Source organism: Anopheles merus, chromosome 3R, assembly GCF_017562075.2.
Source record: "Anopheles merus strain MAF chromosome 3R, AmerM5.1, whole genome shotgun sequence".
In the NCBI taxonomy this organism is placed as follows: domain Eukaryota; kingdom Metazoa; phylum Arthropoda; class Insecta; order Diptera; family Culicidae; genus Anopheles; species Anopheles merus.
This window is the reverse complement of record NC_054084.1, coordinates 7,806,640-7,828,432: the sequence shown is the minus strand read 5'-3', so window position 1 is coordinate 7,828,432 and position 21,793 is coordinate 7,806,640. Positions and strand designations below refer to the sequence as shown.

Sequence of the window (21,793 nt, the reverse complement as noted above, 5' to 3'; positions counted from 1 at the left end):
TTTAAATCGAACACCTACCAATCATCTTGAACCTCTGGCAACGTTCACAATGGGAGGAGGCGGATACCTTTTGTTTATTTATAAAAATAACATCATTCCACCAGACACACGTACCGCAGGCGTGGGATTGTATTGTGTCACGCGCAGCTGAGTTCTGGTTTAACTTAAGCAGTCACAGGCACAAAGAAAATTAAACATTATTTGAACGCAACGTTTGCAGCGCGCGATTGGTTGGGACTTTCAATTCGCTTTCAACCTCGGAATGGAACGGAAGTACACCACGTCCGAGAGCGAGATACAACCCACTCAGATTGCCCGTTCTGTCGGTGTGGCTGCTGCTCGCACAGAAAGGCAAACTCCCCTGACAGCATTTGATGTGGCGGCGGTGGCAAAAACGAAGCTGTTTCCCATTTCAGATGTTTTTTTTATGTATTGCGTACGCTTTCCGTATCTCGCTCTCTTAGCACATTGACCGGAAACCAGGGGTAGTTTTATCATACCCCCTTTTTTTAAATAAAAGCTAAACAAAAAGCCCCAAAAATGTCAAGCGCGTGCTAGGTCGATTTCCCAGCAGTCCCTTGGAAGATAACAGATTAACAACGATCGAGTGTATGTGGGCGAGCAGTTTGCTGTGTCTGTTGTGACGCTCACGATCGTGTGAGCTGGCATGGTTGGCGCTGGCATAAAACGCACCCAACTGAAAAGTGCGGTTAAACATTTTAGAGCTATTTTAATATTTAAAAGTGAAGCTCTTCGGTGTGCCACTCAGGTTTTTCGTTTTTGGCATGCCTGTGGTGGATTAGGTTTAAAGGGCTGAGCAGGGTACCATTACAATGCATAGCAACCAACCCGGTGGTAATAAACCGAGCTCGTAGAGCTGTAATTTCGGTCGCTAACATATAAACATTAGAGGAACGTTTAGAGATGGGAGAACCCTTAACTCTCCGTACACCGTATAAAAAGCCGCCCTTAGAAGGGAAGGAGTTTCGAGCACAGAATCTTAACCACGGGCGCTGTGATGGATAACCTCGCGTGTATCGCGTTTATGAGTTCGGTTGTGCGTGTCCTTTTTGGCTCCGCTTCCCACTTGCACGCGCGCCGTGCCGGATGGACATAAAGTGCAATTTGTTCATTGAAGTCGAAAGATCTTTTGAACCCGTGCGACGCTGGAGCGTGTGTTGTAGGTTGCGATAATGATGTTTTGGCGGCTGCTGTGCCTTACGATTCAGTGCCCTAAAGTTGAGTGCGTGCATGTGTGTGTGTGTGTGTGTGCACCCTTAGCGACGGGACTGTGTGTCTGGATATGTACTGCGATGGTTTTTATTACACAAGCACAATCGTAAAAGTAGCTGTGAAATGAAAATGGCTACGTGCATCCAGAAAAGCGCAGGGACACGATCCCACAGGTCAGCTAGGGTGAGGAAGTTGCTTTTTTCTACTTCTTCTTCGTTGCACTCTTTAGCCAGAAGAAGTCATCCCCACAGGAAGCAATGGCTGAGGTTCCGTGCGGCAAGGGAAGAAGATAAAAGTTGAAATCGTGAGCTTGTTTTAATGGTCAATTTTTGCACTTCTTTCATTACTCTCCCGGGTGACGACACCCTGCTGCAGGACGGCAAGCCACCATTGTTTCCAGCGTGGCATCATTTAATTCTATTCTGTGACATGTGCGGCAGTAGGTAAAAAAGTTCTTGTAAAGTTTTGTTGGTAACGAGAATTCTCGTAATCGAAATTGTTGAACATCTCATCCTTTGCCGCGGGGTCGTCTTCCTCGACCCGAGGATGGCATGTCTTGTGTAATACGAGCCTGGTTAATTGGTGTCGTTTTTATAGGTCTGTTAATTTTAATCGAAATCACAAGCTATGAAGACGACACTCCTCGCGTCAAGTGGGAAGCAATACTGCTGCTGTGCCTGGAATAGCTTCATGATGAAGTTAAGAGTTAATGGCACGCGATGTATAAGGTGGGGTGATCGATTTCCGGACGCATGTTTATTTAATAACATCCATCGATTGTGGTTTTAATTCGCTTTGTTTTCTTCGTTGAAATAAATTCTACAGCAACTAAGGGCTTTTAGGAAAATCAAAGAAAGAAGATGTCAGTAGCATCAAGCGATTAGCTTTTTATTTCTGAGAATGTTTGTGTGTGTGTGTGTGGTTTTCTTTCAAATGGAATGTTTTGTGGGCTTGCGTTGGAATTTGGAACCAAATCTGTGTTGCCATAAAAAAATCTCTTTCTGATGCCCGTAAAACTTTTTCCAATTTACAAGAAAGCAACCAACAGCCAGAAGCACACCACAAAAAAAAAAAAAAACATCGAAAGGAAAATAATTGCGGGCTGAGTTTTCACATGATAAAACGCAAACACACCACGACGACGTCCCTGTCGCCGCGCTGGAAGGAGGACCGCGTGTGTGTGTGCGCGCGCGGTACAGCGATCGGTACACAAAGAAAGTTTTCAGACCGTAATCTGACACTGTATCCTCCTTCGCTGCTTGGTTTTGTGGGGGCTATATGCCTCCAGTTAGGGGGAAAGGATGTGTACATGTGTGAGGTGCGGGTGGCCGAATCGAAGTTAGCCATTGCGATACACAAACTCTCGCTGTAGGCGAAAGCGCGAAGTTGATGCTTCGCTATTTTGGCTGAAATATGTACACATAACCATCGAGGAAGAGGAGCCACTCAGCGTCTTCCTTGTTAGTGGGACGACGGGAGGGAGTAGAGATAAATTGTTACCAAAGTGTAAAACTGACACCAGACCAGAGATAAAACTGAAACCCATCAAAACCCATCAAAAGCACTCCCGCGACGATTTGTCTCGTTCGGGGAAGGGGAATGGGATGGCTCGATGGGGTTTTAGTGGTCTTCGGTTCCGCCGCCTCAAGTTCACCGATAGAGAATGCTGCTGAAAAATATCATTCATAAAAAAAATCGTCCATTAATGTGTTATCCGCCTTTCTTGATGACACGGTGTGATATTGAATAACATTTTCGTCGTCCGGTGGAGGAAGCAATTCTTAGCAAAACGGTGCAAAGATGCATGCCGTTAAGCTTTCTGAGGAGTTGTGAAGAGTGGCTGTGGTTAGCCAAGATCACCAAGCTACCCCTTTTATTTATGTCACCCCTTTTTTCTGCCTTGAGCACGGTATGGAACGGGTAGGGTGTCCATTAAACGGGATGCGTTGATGGTGCTGGATCCTATTAACCGCCGCCGACGACGGAAGTCCGCGGAAATAATCTCCCCGGAGCGCTCCCCGGCTAAGCTAGTCTGCGGTGTTCGCACCACACCCGGTTTTAGTTTCGTGTAGCAGATAACAGATCCCGAAAAGCCACTCATAATGTACGTTATTAGTGGAATGGTCAGACGGCTACAACAAAGATGACTTCCACAAGACTACGCTTCGGCAGACGACACCGCTTGGTGGTGGTATATTGACACCTTTTTCCAACAACCGGAACCACAATATACGGGCCCCGCAGCTGCAGCAGCAGCAATAGCCCGAGGCACTCTCGGATATGGGGCTCCATTTTATGAGAGTGACCCATCAGAAAGATATTTTATGACTTCCCGTTCCACTCGGTCCAGCTGTACCGGCGCGTCACGAAGAAAGCGTCCCAAGTTCGCAAAAGCTGCTCGACAAAAGACGCTGGAATGCTGGGTGATGGGATATCTCGGTCTCGTCTTTGGGGCGGGGGTGGTTTTACTTTTTCGTTGCGTGAAAGTGAATCGTCCATAAAACAGGAACAAAACCCCACCACCACCACCAACGGACGGCTTTTCGCTTTCAGACGACAGTTACTTTGGCATTGATCCGTTGCAAAAATACGAGCGTTCGTGTGCAGCGCGTTTGGGTTGCTCCAGGAATGGTGGGTCCTCGTTCAATCCCGGTCTCCCCCAAAGCCCAAAGACCCTGTAATGGTTCCGAAGTTAATTAAATCAACACAAAGGTGTCACATTACCTTTCGGGGGTGGTGTTTGCAGCTTTGTGTTTTATGTGCCTTTGCCTGTCCGTTCGTGGTGGGTGCGTTTGTCTTCCCGACCGAAGGCCTCTGAACCATTTTTAGGATCTGCCATTGTGCGCGCGTGTGTGTGTGTGTTTGTCCACCCCCTTTGTCCGGTCTTTATCCAACGGTTGGGTGTCTAGCCTTTCGGAGAAAGGTCAAATAGAACGGGAGCTCCTTCGCAAAGGAAGCGCGCGCAATAAAGCGTATCAAACGCCCGACAGCGCCTGTGAGTGCTGGAGGAGCTAGTGCAAGAAATTTAATTAGCATGCTTTGCTGGGCACAACAAGCGAGGCCACCGAGGCCCTTGCTTGATTCACGGACGATGCTCCCTCACCCACACATCTATAGCGACAGAGATCTAAGGCAAGGCCAGCAAGTCTAAAAGCGAAGATCTCGGCTGATGATCTCCCCTAGCACATTGGCATTCGGTACCTGTGTTCTGGGAAGTGGCCGTACCGAATCGCTTCCCCGAACCGGGAGCAGCAACTTCTCATCCTCATTGCAGGGGCTGGAGCACGGAGCTTTGGAAAGCTTTCTTAGGAACGTGCAGCAGCCAAATGGCCACAGACGTCAGGATGTTACGATGAAGGTGGTAGCCAAAATGAAATGGATGGCTAATGAAATTTCCTTTCTCCAGCCCCAACAGCACTCAACCCGTTGACCCGTGGGCTGCACTTTTGTACAGTCACACACACACATCCAACAACAGGAAGGTCAGGATCGCCGTGGTTGATCTCGAGCGAAAGGTGCATTTAAATAAGATTCGCTCCGGCCAAGATGATGGTGCTTTGTTGTTGTGTTGTGTGTCCCGGTACCCGGTAAACGATTGCGGCACGTCACGCCGGACATGTGCGGCACAGCACGTGGAGCAAAGAGTCTTTTAAATGGAGAAGATGTCTTGCTGCCAAGAGTGAAGCCGGCAGCAGCAATCTTGCTTTAGAGGTAGAATGAGTTCTTCTCGGGATGCATCAAATCTTACTGACGTTGGGATTTTTTGTTGTTGTGTCTTTATGATACCCTTTCTGAGTTGTCTGGGAGAATGGTTTTGCGAGGCTTGCTCGCCACGGTTTCTAGAAGCCATAAACTGGTCTTCCAAGAGTAAATACCATTAAACACACCAAAACAATGGTTAGCACTTAGGAAGTTGTTAAGAAGGAGAGAGTTCCTTCGCCATTTTTCACACGAAGGTCTTTGGACGTGCTTTGTCTGTTTTGATTTAATTAAAATAAAGATATTCAATGCTTGCACAAATCAGCAGCGTGATTTTGATGTATATAAACGCATTTATAAAGCAACAGGATTTGCAATTTAAGTCGTGGAAATATATTTTTTTATATTTATATTTCATATATATATAAACCGACGGATCATCATGTCTAATCGGCAACCTTATAATTAAATTAAGGTGCATATAAATAAACATCTAGTTATAAGCAAACATTACATGTGACGTAGACGCAATTTCTCCTTGAACGTGGAAGTAGACATACTAAAATCGAACAAATCTAACACTTCATTGAACTCGAGGGACATACGTATAATAGGGTGTCCCTGGCTATGGTTGTTGCGGGTACGCGGAACACGGAGATGGAAATTGGATCTAAGAATCCGACAGGGAGCGAACAAATTGATGCTGGCTAGTAATGCCGGGGAATCGATCTCTCCGTTAAGGAGCCGAAATATGAAAAGGCATTGGGCGTTTTTACGTCGAGAGCAGAGTGGTTCAAGTCCGAGAAGCAGACACCGCTGATGGTAGGTGGGCCGAGCGTGGTGGGATTGCCATGGAAGGAGTCGAACCGCGTACCTGGTGAGTCTCCGTTGAATGGCTTCGAGGCGATTGATGTCACCAACGCCAAGCGGGCACCAGATCGGACAGCAGTACTCCAGGCACGACCTTACGATGGCACAGAAGATCGACTTGACGCACATGGGATCGGTAAACTCGCTACAGGTCCGCGTAATTAAACCAAGTAGCTGATTTCCCTTCGCAACAACGCTATCAATGTGAGGGCGAAATGACATCTTCTGATCGAGTAGCACCCCCAGATCACGGATACATGTCGTGCGAGCCAAAGCCGTGTTGAGCATAGTGTATGTAAACGTGATGGGGTGACGGGCTCTGCTGAATGATATACACTGGCATTTATCAGCACACACTTGGAGAGCGTTTCTGCTGCACCAGCTATCCAAATTCTCAAGGATCGTTTGAAGGCGTACACAGTCACTGTCGTTTCTAACTGGAGCGAATATTTTTACATCGTCGGCGTACATTAGGTGTTGGCCTGGCGGTAAAACGAAAGATAGATCATTAATATAGATGAGGAAGAGTAGCGGTCCCAAATTACTCCCTTGAGGCACACCGGAGGAGCTGGTGAAAGAGTGAGAACGATGAGATCCTATACTTATGTAGTACGAACGACCAGTTAAATATGAACGCAGCCAGGTGATGTGCCAGTCGAGGAAACCGAGTTTTTTTAGCTTCGAAAGTAGAATATCATGAGAAATACTATCGAACGCAGCCCTGAAGTCGATATATACTGCATCAACTTGAGTACCACGATCCATGTTGTCGAAGCAGTAGCCAACAAATTCAGCAAGATTTGTGGTGGAAGATCTCCTTGGGAGAAATCCATGCTGACTAGGGCTCATATAGTTTTGAACTGCTGTGAGTAGCGGATTGTATAGAATGAGCTCAAACACCTTTGCACAAGCGCATAGGGATACAATGCCACGATAATTACTAGCATGAAGTCGACTGCCTTTTTTATGGATAGGAATCATTCGCGCGTGTTTCCAGGACTCAGGATACGTGCCACGCATAAGGGAATCATTAAATATTTTGGCAAGAATGGGTGCGAGTGATTGACGGCAGTGCTTCAATATGTATGCGGGAATATTGTCAGGTCCAGATGATGTAGATGGTTTTATATCGTTGAGTGTGCGCGCAATTAATGCTTCGTCAATTGTGGGTATAATAAAATCGATAGCATCCGATGGAGTATTGCGGGTGGCCTCTGCTAGTGTGTTAGGATTGTGAACAGGAAGGGTGAATGCATCAGCGAAACGATTGGCGAGAGTGTTGCAAATATCGGATGTATCGATACTAGTTTGGCCATTGTAGCTCATTGACGGAGGGATACTTCTTATATTGCGCCGTTTGTTCCAGAAGCTCCAGAACCGTGTCGGCTTAGAAAATAGCTGCCTTTCAGTACGGCGAATGAAGGAGCGGTAGAGCACACGATTATGTCGACGATAATTGTTCAGTGCATCGAAAAAAATTCTCCTATGCAGCGATGATCTCGTTCTACTATAATCCGCGTAGGCTTTTGATTTTATTTTTTTCAACCGTCTTAAAGATGCATTAGACCAATCGGGGCCAGGCTTTCGTTGAGCAACAGGAACGCAGGAATTAATCGCTGAGCGCATAAAAACGCTAAAGCAATCGGTGGCTTCGTCGATAGTGGAAAAGTTGGAGCAGTCAAAATTACGGTCAAACGACACAATAAGGGCATTCATACGTTCCACATTCGTTTTGAAGAAATTTCTATTGACTGTACTGCGAGTGTGACTGTTGGTGGTGTGGGATAGTTGTACGGGATAATAAATCATCATATCCAATGAAGGATGATGAAAGTCCTCACTGAGAAGTGGAATACTACAGTGTGTTACGTATGGGAGGAAGTTCTCTAGAGCCGAAGTACCATTCACAGAGTGCAGAGGTGTGATTGAGTCGCACAAAATATTGGTTGCGGCAAGGTTTGCGAAGACCAGATCCAATTGACGCCCAGATTGATTTGCAATACCACTCAACTGAAATAATCCGGTACTATGCAACCCATCAACGAAATCGGTATTAGCCACGGAATTGCATAAAGGTGCATAATGCATGACAGAATAACATGGAGAGCAATCGGTGGCTTCTGATGTATTAGTCAGCTCCCATCTGATATCAGGTTTATTGAAATCTCCGAAGACGTATAATAAATCGCTCTCTTTAATGCGGCTTGAAATTTCACGTACACTATCATGTAAAGCGTTCATCACAATTTCGGGACGAACTTTCCACAAATCTGCATTCCAAGCAAGTTTCCCTTAAAATGATTTTTACGCAGTGCGCTCAATTGAGTTGTCGTGTGCTGAGGGAAGTTCTTGAAAACACCTCTCGTAATATCTTCCAGTCAGTAGACTTGCTTTGTTTCGCTTGCGTATCGCCTCCGCTGCAAACGGTGGCAAAGCAATTGTTTAAGGTCATCCGGTGTGGGACAAATAACATTCGGCAGCGCCCACCATCCACCATCAACCAAAGCTCTGTTAGCAAAACTTTGCAAACGACAGAAAGTATGGTAGACACACAGACACACAAACACACACAGCCCACAGTAAATTCTGCGGTTGTTGTAAAATTGTCCTCACCTCGGTGCGACGCTTGACGCAAATGGACTCGGTTCGCGTGTCCAATTCGCGTGCCCAGGAATCCTTAAATGTTCCAGCACCAAGTCACCAGCGACGACGACAACGGAAATGGTGTGGACGATGGTTGGTTGGGGTGGCGCGGTAACTACCGGCACCGAAATCCGGGTGGAAAGTCATTCAATTTGAGATCGAGTTTAAATTTTGGAGACAATTTGTGCCGTGCAGCACCTTTCCACTTCCCGTGCTGACGGCGCTTTTCGTTGGTGCGACAGGGTAAAATGCCTGACCGGCCGCGCGTGGTAGCATTTTCCGAATATCTTCTAATTCTAAAGTGGTATCTTGTTAGCTGCTTGTTGAGTCATTGCAACTGCGATGACGACGAGGACGGTTCTTCGTTGGGGTATCATCGGCCTGGAACGAATGTGAAGTCGTGCGTTGTTCTGCGGTATTAACGGTGTGCCACAGGACACACACGCACATAGAGCACATAGAAAACCCATGGAAAAGTTTGGTTCTTGACGAGGAAGAAAGACGGTGTGCTGTGAGACGTGGGGATTCCCTTGTTTTCGTACTGCAGCAACATACACACACATCGCCCAACACAAAAACCGTCTAATAGTGCTCACCTAAAGTTGTGCGGTGGTTTCCATTTCGTCAATGCTGTGAAACATTGGACCCGAAAAATAATAATGAAAAGAAAAAAGAGGGAGAGAGAGAGAGAGAGAAAACAAACGCTCATAAGAAAGCGAATCGTCTGATGCCGAAAACTTCACGGCAGTGATGAAAATGCGTGATCAGAATCTGTTATCAAATCGAGCCATCGTTGATTCAATTAACCCGAGTTAAGCCGGGAGCTTTCCGGTACGTCCGGTTTTTCTTTATTCCCGGCACAAGTATGCTTTCCGTCCTCTCGCTCTTTGTGTGTGCGCGTTTGTGGCTGTTTAGTGTATAGAAGAGTTTACTTTAGTGTGTTTTTGACTTGACTCGCACTCGTCTCGTGTTTGTAACTTCAAGTCGTCTCTTTGTTTGTTCGGCAGGGAAATGGTTCTGATCCTTTCGTCCTAGTCGGGTAGTTCATTTCCATTCCGTCCATCAGCCGGGGAATGGGTTCCTCGTTCTTTTGGTAAAGGTCTGTTAAAAAAAAAAGAAAGAAACAGAAAGAAAGCTGCTCTATTCCGGTAACACTTTCCTTCTCAGTAACAGTTTGACTTTGAGCAGCAGCAGCAGCACAATCATTTTCTTCTTCTGCTGGACGATAATCGGTCCCTCGTTGGGGGCGGTAGAGGGAGAGCGAAAGGTTTTGCAGTTCGCCATCATGTGCTGATGGTTCGATGGAGAAAATTTGTTTCACACCGTAACCGACCGGTGGGAAATTACTTATCTTGATCCCTATGCCAACACCGATTGGGAAAGGATTTGTGCTGGATAAAGGATGTTGTTTTTCTTATCGCACACATCACAATAATTTGTTGGGCTCCGAGCGGTGCCGAGAAGCGGCGGCTGCCGTAATATTTGTTCATCATTTATTGTGAGGCGATTTTGTGGCGAGAAGGCAAACAGAGCAGAAATTATGCTGCGCTGCTTGTTGTTGGAACGTATGTTTTGGGCCGCACAGAAACACACACACACACATTTGTGTATCTGTGTTCGCGCGTAGTCTCTGTTTGACCTTTTCAAATAATCCTATTATCGATGGCAAATGGCAGGACGCATATTGGACGTGTCAATCGCACAAAGTCAGGACGATTCCGTTCGGCCAGGATATTGACATCTTGGCAATAACTTAGCTTGGGGAGCTATTCCGACTATTGAGTAACCATGGCAGTTTTTGGGAGGGAAATTCGACGCAATATGAGCTGATTGTTGGTTAGCTGCTATTGCTTTCCCAGGTGTACACATCGGGGGAGGGTTTTGTCAGAATACATCTTTCTTGGAATGTCAAACTGTGAATAAGATTCTATACGAGTTACAGAAATGATTGTCACATGTATACATCACGCGTACCTCACGAATTTCTGTTTGATCTTCTTCGTGGTAATAAGAGCATAGCATTTCTTATACTATATCCTTTTTGCCCAATAGGAGATATTCAGTTTAGTATCCACTTAGACTCTCTCCTTAGTTCTACCTAAAATTTTCGCATAGTGCTTTCTTGTTGGGCATGATGATGACCGGAATCCGCCCTATGGTTTGAGATCCGTACAAGAGATGTGAGAGCATCCTGTCGATCGAACCAGCCAGTATCGACGCAAATGGATGGGCGGAGTTTTATCGAATGTCAAATGACACGTTTTCATTTGCTGGAGACATACAGAAGCAAGAAGTTTAGGTCTCATTTTTGTTGTGTTTCAAAAATCGCCATCCAGGGTGCATCGCCTTCCAGGGTGGTCCGTAACCGCAAAACTCGCAAAAAGGTTCCCTGTTTTGCACCCAGCAGACTCCTTCTCGGGTCGTTTTGCGGTGTAATGTCTGTGTGTGGGGCGGTGATGGCGATTGTAGCCATTTCGACGAGCTTCCGACGTAAAGAATGTTATGCAAAGTGGGGTCCCCGAAATCGGGGCATAAATAAGGAGTGAAGTAAAAATTGCCGTGTGATAAAAATTAACGATACAGTTGCCCGATCGTCAACTGGTTCGCCGTCTTCGTGTGGTCGTTGTCGCCGCTTGCAAATGGTACGCAATACGCGAGGCCTTCTGGGTGTGTATGTGTGTGTGAAAGTAGGTGGCGATGCGCCATGCATGCCGTTTGCGCAGGCGTATCTCTGTGCAGGTACAGGGTGTGGGGAGTGCGGGTTAAGCGGGAAGCGGCAGTTGTATGGTCGTATTGAAATCGATTAATGTTGACGATGACGACGATAATGGTAATAACAGTAATAAGCTATGGCGATGATAAAAATCAATAAATGTGATGTGAGATCATCACACGCATCTGCAAGTAGAGCGGACAGAGGAGATAGAGGGAGACTGCGTGGTGGTGGAGGACGATTGCACGATCGTGGACCAGTTGAGCGTGGTTTAATTTTATGGCCGTGGATTGTTGGTCCTATTTGAAATGGAGGGAAACAATAAAACTCCTTTTTGTAAATGTAGCTTATATCGGAAGTATAGGGAAATCTTTTCAATAATTTAATTTATAACGACCACCAAATCAATACAATTCAAGTTGGTTTGCAACGTTTTGTGTTATGTTTTTTGGTCGCATCTTACTGCTTTCGTCCTCCAACCAATGCAAGAATCTTGTGATCCGTATCCATAAGATCGTAGGATTGAAAGGAAAGCTAAGAGGAACGGATGAAATAATGCTTCAACATTAGTCTGTTTATCTTTCACCTCCAATCCTCCTCCTGACCTCTGTTTGTGCTTGTGCACCGGGCCCCAATACTCTAACGGGTGATTATTGATGGTAATTTTTCTTTTCGTACACTTTCACTGCATCCACTCTCGGAATCATCTCCACTCTCCCCATTTCCCCCGAAAAGCAACCATCTCTTGTTTGGTGACGCCAGAGAAAGAGAGGTCGTCCGTTCGAATGTCATCATCGCCGCGTCTTTCTACCAAGGTTAAACCCATGAGGGCATACGGAGAGACAACGGTAATAAAGATTAATGATAAAGATTGCAGGAAGGGTGTTGTATCCCGGTTTTTTTGCCTGCTTGCTCCAAACTCCCCTTTGCAACATGTCCGAGTACGTCAAGCGATCGCTCTGTTACTGCACATTCATTACTCTGGGACGGAAACAAGTACATGTCGAGCGTGTCCTGGGGGTTGCTGTCACTGGTTCAGGTGCCAAGGTACCAAGCTACAACAAATTGAACAAAGTTTGGGGGGGGGGGGGGTGGATCTGGGGGTACATCCCGGACGAACTAACATAGAGCGCAGCAAGTGCACGGTGTGTACAACCGGTGCTACATACTAGCGCCACCGGGGGAGTGATGAAATGTTGCCCCGAGCGATAAGATTCTGATGGAAACAATGTTCCCGATGTGCCCGTGATGTTCACGATTGCTTTTTGTTGTGTGTTCTGCCACGGAGGTTGTTTGAGAGATGGTGATGTCGGATGCTTACGTAAAGGTTACGCGTTACCAATCGCTTGTTTGTTGTTGCTTTGTTTTCTGCAAGTACCACCGCTTGTTCGATCTCTATTGATCGCAAGATGTGGCAGCGAAGATAGTGTATTTAAGAAACCGAACTGCATGTTCTATGGAGCAGCGCCGAACGAGCTTTTGGGTCATCAAGCAAGGTGTCACTCTCGGAGCCGGAACTTGTTTCTGCTTTAATCGTGACCACAGCTGCGAGACGGGCGAACTTCATTTATCAAAACCGGTCATTTGTCAACGGGTCGTTAAGCGATCGGAATAAATTCCAATAAACGATGATAGTAACACACTGATCCAGTTTCGGTGCTGCCTATCTAATGATCCGCACCAAACTCGTTTGACCGGATCCAACCGATGGTGGTGTGCTGATGAATAGTGCATTGAAAGTTCAAGCTTGTGTGATAATGTTTGGGTAATTCCCCCCTGGAACACTTAGCCCAACTTGATGAAGGCAGAACGCTCTATCGGCTTTAAGCAAGGAGGAGGAGATACTTGAAGAGTCTGAATAAATCTCATTCTGGAAATCGCTCAAAGCCACACATCATGCCTGCTGATGCCGGTCTGCTGCCGGAGCTCAAAATTATGCTGATGTAATGCTGGATTAACAAACAAAGTTTGCAGACATCATCTCCGGTACCTACCTGGGTGCAATGTGCTGTGAGTATTGGAAACTCGAACGAGAAGCGAAACGAGACTAATGCTGCTGCCTCATCGAGCCAATTCGTCGAGCTAATGTTCTAATGGAACCGATCATTTGGAATGGGAACACAAGGTGAACGTGTCGTCTGTAGTAGCACTTCCCATGGAAACACTTTTTGTAATCGTTTTTGAACGGATTCTTCTACAATATCAGTCAAGGAAAAATCAGATTCTTTCGCTGTATTTCCGTAAACCACATTCCGCGGTATAAATCTCTAACCCGATTCCGGCTAACGTCTGAACGCGCAGCACACAAAATTGGATCGGGCGAAAAGTAGGGAATCATATTTGAATGCCCAAACAGCGCTGCTGGGGGCGTACGAGATGATAAGACAGTAGGCCGACACACCCGAACGCAGCCGCCGGAATCGCACAACATCCCCTTGGAGCGATTCTCATAATTTCAATTTCAATTCGTTCTCGTCGTTACCCTTCAGACCGACCGGTCAGCTACCTCCAGCAAAGCGCTGGCGAGGGAGCGAGCGCGCACCCAGCGCGCTTCTTTCCGGTCGGCTGCGTAGAGAGGTTCCTCGGATATATCTTCAAACGCTGCTCTCAGAGCCCCGTGTAGAGTCATCCCTATCATAGAGTCATGCTTTGGCGAGGGGGGGGGGGGGGATTCCGTGCCAGTTGTCGATTACCGTCGCTCTATCGCACACTGCCGGCCGCTCTAAGGCTTGTTCGACCATCAGCAAGGAATTGCGTTGTAATGTATATTCTTCTCTCTCTCTCCCTTCATTGAATTGCTCTACCTCTTTCCACCTCTTGCCACCGCTGTCGGCTTTACGTTCTGATTTGTTTCGGGGCGTGATTGTAGGGCGTTCAGGCTATAAAATTCAAATTTGAAATAATTTGCACGCATATAAATTTCATGATCACTGGGCGGGGACAATACAAACGCAACCGGCGGCTTCTTCTGGTCGAGAGGCCGATATCCTAGACCTAGCGCCAATACTTGCCGACGTCGTCGCCTCCAGCCACCATTGGCAAGTGATGAGATTTGGATGGTTCCGAAAGAAAAGCTGGCACAAAAACTAGCTCGAATAGATATGTTTTAGTTTCCAGGCTTCAGCCGCAGATGTCTCGCTTTGTTGTTGAGAGACGGCGTATTTTCGCTTTGAAATCATGACGCGCGCGTGTGTGGTGTCGATCGGTCTCTGAACCGTAGAGCGAAAGATGCTGTGGTGGTGGTGGCGATGGCCTAGCCCCTCGGGTGTCTTTTGTGTCAGAATCATCTAATTTGCGTCTCACGTGCCAATGATTGAAATTTGCCCATCGGCAAAAAAGCAGCCGGCAAGCGAACATCATAACAAGCATAATTGTTTCCATAGTTTAGCCGGGTGGTGATGGGAGGGAAGCGGACCTAGGGTTTCGGGAGGGCGTAACTTAGACGAAACCGCCATATCTCGTACTCGGTTGAGCTTCGCGCTTGTGGCCAAATATGGCCAGATCCTACACACACATACATATTGTTCGAAGCAGGCTGTTCGAAGTCAAAGTTTTTCGCCCCGGGATCTGTTTTCTTTTGGTGGGAAGCTGGAGCGCGGTAAAGATTGTGCTATCGAAACACTTTAATTAGCGAGCCCGGCGGCGGCTGTAGTGGGGTTTTGTAATGATAGTTTTAGGCAGTCGACGCCGCCCAGTCATGCCAGGCGACGCGTTGCGAATATAGGGAATATATTTAATATTTTAATGAGACCATAAATGAAGCTGCTTGTGTTGGCAGAAGTGAGAGCTAATTGGTTAATGGATAATTTATTCGCGCCGTATCAGCTGTCTCGAGTGTGGATAAGCGTTTTTCCCAAAAAACAGCATCTTAATAATGTCTAGTGACGTAAAGGGCACTAGGAAAATACAACATCTTGCAGTAGGAAAGTACAATTGTTTCGTCTCAGAAAACTCGCCAATTAAGTCCATTAAAAACGTTTAATGTTTTACCTTTTCTGAAATACTGAGCATTCGCCGGAACTAAGGTTATTGTCCTTTTATAATTGATCTTAAGTGTTTAAGAATTCTTTTTTAGGGATAAAGTTTACCTTTAAAATTTCGCTGTTTAATTGACTCTCATTCTTCAAAGCTCTTTGATAAGCTTTTTTCGCCAAACTTTTCCATCCAAACCTTTCTGCTGCTTTTCTGACGGAAGCTGTGGGTTATGTGCATTCTTCATCATCATTTATCATGCGCCATTTTGTCACGCAATCTTTTCGTTGTGTGGGAGGGGGGGGGGGGGGGGGGGGGGGTGAACATTTAGGAGTCGCTTAACAGCATTGGAAGGTCGGCATTAAGCGAATGGAGAAAAATATCTCATTATTCATATTTGTTCAAACCTCATCTTATGCTCATTTTGCGCTCTTCTCAGCCTTCATCTGATCAGTGAAGCGATCATCGGCGACTTCCCATCGACATCATCATCATCAACCTACCATCTTCACCCTCTCACCACTACTACTGTGTGTTGTGTTTTTGTGTGTTAGTGGTAGTACTCATCCTGTTCCTACCGCAACTACCCCGGGTGATGGATGGTGGTAGCGGGATAGCAAGTAAGCTCGTTTCGTAAGTCCTCTGTCACTAGGTAACAGTGGACAAACATCTAGTGCATGTGTACCTATTGTAAGGCGGGCGTCAAAGCTCACCGAAGCAAACAACAGCTAGTAAAGTTCTACATTTCCCTCTATTTTTCGGACCACTCCATTAAAACCACTCGGCGGCGCCCTCTCCTATGGACGTGTGCTGTGCCCAACCCACCTCCACCTCACTACTACTTCTATCGCTTCCGGTTCCTATCCTTTTACGGCATGTATATGTGTGTGTGTGTGTGTTTGGCAAACAAACAAACCAATATATCTGTTGGCGCTGTGTAGGTGCGTGGAGCACAAAGAGCTTAATCTGAAGCATGATCCTCTCTGGTGCCGGCAGAAGACTACCACCGAGCCCCACTGGATGGGCTGTTGCAAGGAAGACTTTTGCAATCTGGAGATCGTGTTTAGCTACCTGACGCCAGGTGAGCATGGGGCAGAAGGTTTCCGTACTCCTCTCCCTTCTCTCTTTACCTCTATGGGTTGTTTTGTTGGTGGAATTGTGTGCCCATGTGATGTCCTCCAAGCTTTGGAGTGCGGGAGTTTTTTGTTGTTGGTACTTTTAAGAAGCTACAGATAACATTCTACCACGTGTCCAGTATGTGCGTGCGTCCTTATATCTCTTTCTTTCTGCCTCTCAGTGTGTGGTTTACTGTTCATCTGAAAGAATATTCATCCTGGTATGGTTGGGTGAACGTGCTCTGTCAAAACATCATTCTACAAGATTTCGGGACACGAGCTGTTGTGTGTGGGTTTCAGTCATCATCCGCATCCTGGTAATGTCCAACTAGTTCAAACCATACTAGTAGAGGTACTTCCCTGTCATACGGGTATATTAGTTGTGTATCGTTTTGTGCGTGCATCTGTTTGTGTGTGTATGTATGTGTGTGTGTTGTGGGGAGAAGTGTCACAATTCATTCATGCCCGAAGCTTGGTTAGCTTCATTAATGCTATTCAACAAACACAAAATGCGTCACTTAATCATACTCGGGGATCCTTCGTCATAATCTTCAGGCGTGTGTGGTGGCGTGCTGTAACTACCATCTCCCACGGTGTGCCAACATTCCAAGAATTAACCATCAAACAAGGCTCGAAATGAGATCCATCCATTTCCATCGTTGATAAACCTCTCCCCGCCATGGACAGCCGAGCAGGGGAAAGGTCCTCGCCATCCTGTGGGAAATCAATTCCACGGAATTTCTGCCCAACAACTTACAAACACAATGCGCTATAAATCCATAAACCGTCAACCGTGTTAGTCACCTTCATCAACTAGATAAATATCGTCGGATGTGACTGTGTGCTGTGTGTTGCCCCCTGGCTCCTAGGTGGTGGTGTTGGGTGGCGGTGATGGCTTGTGCTGTACGATTTCCTCTACCTCCTTTCGGAACAGTTGTGTATTAATATTGGAAGGTATCTCCCGCTGTGGCCACACGCGGTATCGAGTCCTCGGCGCAAAACGGCAATCGTCATCGTCGTCATCCTTCCAGCACACGGCGATGGGGGTGGTTGCTATTTTCCCGCTGCTTCGCATTTGCGTGCGGATTTAGCTTTGTGCCCTTCCAGGAACGCTGGACAAAGGTTTGGGTCGCTATGGAGGTTTGGCCATATTTAGTTGCGGTAGTCTCTTGGGGTAATCCGGAACGGGTCTTTGTTGTTGTTTAGAGGTGGCTGCTGGTTCAAAAATAGCGCGCGCGTGCTGACTTGTGCCTTTTTACTGTGGCCACTTCAACATTGGACAGGAAAACGGTGGTCATAAAGTGGTATCTAGTTTGAAGGTGGTCATCAATTTGATGCAGCAAACCCGTTTGTCAATGCTTTATTTGCATTGGGATCTCAAGACAGAGGATGAAATCAGTTTGCAGTAATCTATTAGCGGTGTTATCTGATCGTTATTGTTTGCAGTTGTTTTAATCATACATTTTTCCCGAAGCAGCACCGAGCCACACATGTTTTGATTGCATGTAACACGAAATGTTCGATGTAGACAAATAATTTTTCCTGTTCCGAATTCTGCCAAAGAACAGACGGCGCGCAGACCCATGTTTCATCGTTTACCAGTTTCGTCGGACGGACGGACGGGCGGACTCTTTGTGCTGTGTATGTAGAGTGCCTGACCGCATACAATATTTTATCGAGTTTACGAGCTTGCCGAAAATCAGCTTCCTTGTGTGGTTGTGTATTATTTTCTGCGTTTGTAGCTGTGCGTGTGTGTGTGCTGGAAATCCGTTTGTTTGTTATTTATCGATACATTTGTGTTACACGGGAAAGTAATCATTTATCTAAAGGTGCTTCATTGGAAGCGAAAGCATATTTGGAGAAAGGTGGAGAACACCCAGTTTGGGAGTTAAATAATGGTAAAACGGTGAACGACATTTTGTGCTGCGAGCGAAAACTAATGGCTTTCGTGAGTAGTGCTGCTGTTCGCAGGGTGTCGGGAAGCACGATATAGTTTGCAAATGAATGAGCATTTATGTTTCAGGGGAAAAAAGGTACAATAATATAGCAATAGAACAATCGTAGCACCACGACTCTTTGCGGTGGTAGCCTCATTTTCTAGGTATTAAATCCTTTCACCAGCGTAATATATTCAACGAAAATAAGCTTAAAATCATAATTAGTTTTCCCTTCCTAAGCAGCATCAGTTAAAAAGCTTCATGATTCAAATGCACACTGAAGTTATAGCGTGATAAAGTACAGGATGATTATTATAGCACTTTATGGCATAATTTCACCACACACAGAGAGAGTTGTTGCGATTGCATACTTTCAGGCGTTTTGCCCGTGACTATCGCTTTCTTTTTGTGGTTTCGACGCCTCGGCGGTCGCCGGTCTTTGTTTTTACGCGCCCCTCGGAATGAAACAGCACATTAAGTAACCAAGATTAGTGAATTGCGTTTATGGTATGTGCTTTGCTGGCCTCCTACCTCCCATTATTTCTTTGCATCGACTGGTCCCAGTTGTCCTAACTGATTCTGTTTGTGCCAGATTGGAGTCACACAGTTTAGCATAAACCGAGCAATGGAAAGTTTGCCCCATAATCGTTAAGGCTAAACGCGCTTTTCTCGGAAGAGAAAAAGTGTCACACGCTTTGCTTGTGTGTGTATGTGTACGCGTGAACGTTTGAGAAGCTTTAATGCCTTTGTTTTCCTTCGGTTTTGAATGGCGCCTGTTTCTCAATCTAACTTTGCTCGAAAAGAAGAACACAAAAAATCGCGTGGCTGAAACGAGTGCCATTAGATGCCTGTTAAATGTGTTAGTGCATGCCTGCCCTCTTTCACCTTCGTTGTAGTGGTTTTGCGATTACGAACCACAAAGTGGGTAGAAGTTTTTTTTGCTTTGTTTCAGTCGTATCATTCAATGGTGGATAGGAATGCAATCTTCGGGCAAAAGCGTGTTCACACTTGGGAATATTTATGAAGTTCAATGGGACGTTAGGGGAGGCTCACATTATACACTCTTCGTTGGACGGAGGCATATTTTGATGCTGATGTAAGCACACTTTAAGCGGTCTTTATCTCCCAGCTGGACCTCTGTGCGAAACGATTGGCCGATTGGACAGCTATTGGAAACCGTTTTCGGTGTTATACAGTTGGTGTGGAAAATGAAGAGACATTTCCAATGTCTACACCAATTCCATTTGATTACTCTGTTAGGAATAGCTACAAATAGCTCTCCCCAAATCTTGATAAGATTTAGAGTCAGTCAGAGTAATGTGAAGGTAGGCGAAGCTGTTTGTGGTGTCGCTCAACCCAAGCAAGTGTTTATACCCTGGTGGCTCAACGAGTGTCATGTTGCTGTTAGCGTATCATTTATTTTGCTTTTCCCACCGCACTGTGCCGTGTGTGCCAAAAAGAAACAAAAAAAACCAGCATGTACTCACATGAAAACCAAAACCCCGTCGGGGTCTTGTGGTGTAAGCCCCAAGCAGACATCAATCACAAGTCATCCAGTAGGAACAAACATACTGACATATGGACTTCCTTCGCCATGTGCGCTTTTTCTTGAGGTCGCTCGGTTGTGCAAGGATGGTTGTTTGCTTTCCCGCTTCGCTTCCGCCGCTTCCGAGTGGCTGATTGTTTCTTGTGGAAAAATGTTCGGTACACCAGTGCGGATTGGTGCGCACAATTATATGCCATCAGTGCCGGCGTGCACCAGGGATCTCTGAGCGGATAAGCGTGCTTATGAATCTGATGATGATTAATAGGAGTGTTGTGTGTGCGTCTCTGTGTGTTTATAGGCTCGTCTGGAAGACGCCGTACGGGGGCACACAGCAGTAGCAGTAATAGCAGCAGCAGCAACAGTATTTCGTTCCGAGTTTTGTCCAACTGTTTGACGAAATGAATAAATATGTACGAAAGCTCAAGCTTTAGTGTAATCGGATACATCAGCTTTCGGATGGCAAAAATCCATCTTCACCAAGAACGGTTTGCCGTTTGGATGGAAAGGAAAACCTTTTGTCTAACTAGTAATAGTACAGTTGCTGTTACTTGCTTTTTGCCGCTAAAAACACTACCGTTCCTAGATTGAGTCTAACAGCAAAAAAAGAAGAAAGGCAAATGAAAATGAAAACACTCTAACACATCTAAAATCGAACAAAGGCCACCGAGGGAAAAAAATACTGGCAAACTAATTCTGACCTCTGCTCGAATATGCTAATGAGGCTTACGAAACTAATAGTCTGCTCACAAGAAAAGCACTTCATTTCCTTCCCCTTTTTGCCTCGGCCAGCGGGTGCGATGAGGAATTTGCTGCCCTCATCCTTGTCCTTTGCCCTTCCGGAGGGTTTAGGTTTAGGTTAGGAGGTAGGAAGCATAGCAACAGCCAAAAGAAGAAGAAAAAAACGCTCCCATACCATCAACTCGGTGAAATCTCAGACGGTCATAAAGCTTACATCTTCATTCGACAAAGAGAAAAGGAAGGGAAAGGTAATTGACTGAAGACTGGGGCCTGGACCGCGGGGAGTGGTTAAGTGCGTGTGAGGAGTTTTTTTTTCTATCGTTTTTTCCAGAGTAAAAAGTCGGAAAAATCAGCTAGAACAGCCGGAGCTAATAATGTTGTTGATGAAACAATGCGGTAGAATTCTTCTTTGCGGTACAGTTCTGTTGTGGAGAAGTATTGACAGAAGTATTTAGTTTTCTTTGGTTTACTTTACTTACTTTATTCCTTTTTCTGTGTAAAGTAGTGACAATTACTTTGAAAGTTTGCCTTCTTTTGCTTTTACTCTTTCGATTTTAGCTTTCATGTACTAAGCTTCTTTTTGTTTTCAAAGCTTACAATTGTGTTATTCTCTTTGACTTCTCTTTTACGAAATCTTTTTTGCTGATCCTTTTGCACTACGCTTTCAAAGTTCCATCTTATTGTTCTTTTGTAGTCGTAGTTTTTGTTTATTTTCCACCTTTCCTTTTCATATTTTATAACTTTCACTTACGCTTTTGCACTTCTGAAGCTGTACTTTAAGCAATAGCCCATTGTTTATTACTCCTACTATTACTTGGCTTTGGTTGCTTGTTTTGCAGGAATCTTGTTACCATTTACTACACACTTTTGTGCAAGTGCCCGTCATATTGTATTTGCCTTACCCCGCTACTGCTTTGTTGGTGCTGCTCGATTGGTTTATTTGCGCCATTTTGTTGAAACGCGTTTGTTTGTGTGCGTGGTAGAAAAACGAAAAAAAAAAGATTAAAAAATAAATGAATAGAAAACTCTGTGTGTGTGCGCCTTCATAACAGGGCGGAAAACCGAACACCAGAAATACAGCCACTTCTCACAGCGCCTAGGAAAAACCTTATGTTGTTTATGCACGCTTCGTTTTATTAGTTTATATGTGGCTTGCTCGTTTTTCCCCTCTCCTTTTTTCTTTGCTTGCTCTTTCTACATCCAAAAGCGATACGACGATGTTAACTTTCCGGCTTGTATTTTTTGTTTTTGTTTTTGCTATGCCACACGGCATGCATGGTTATAAAAATAAGATGCTGAATAAATATTAAACCCACACCACCTACCC

At 45.6% G+C, this 21,793-nt stretch overlaps 1 protein-coding gene across 6 annotated transcripts in view; it reads left to right on the top strand.

Moving 5' to 3' along the window:
- Positions 1-21,793, top strand: part of LOC121597456 (TGF-beta receptor type-1) — an 82,987-nt gene that overhangs the window by 47,302 nt on the left and 13,892 nt on the right. The window contains exon 5 of one of the 6 annotated variants that reach the window (XM_041923227.1): positions 16,072-16,211. The exons of the other annotated variants lie outside the window; for them this stretch is intronic. Within the exon in view, the coding sequence (XP_041779161.1) occupies positions 16,072-16,211 (140 nt within the window). The remainder of the gene's footprint in view (positions 1-16,071; positions 16,212-21,793) is intronic. 6 annotated transcript variants of the gene reach the window in all.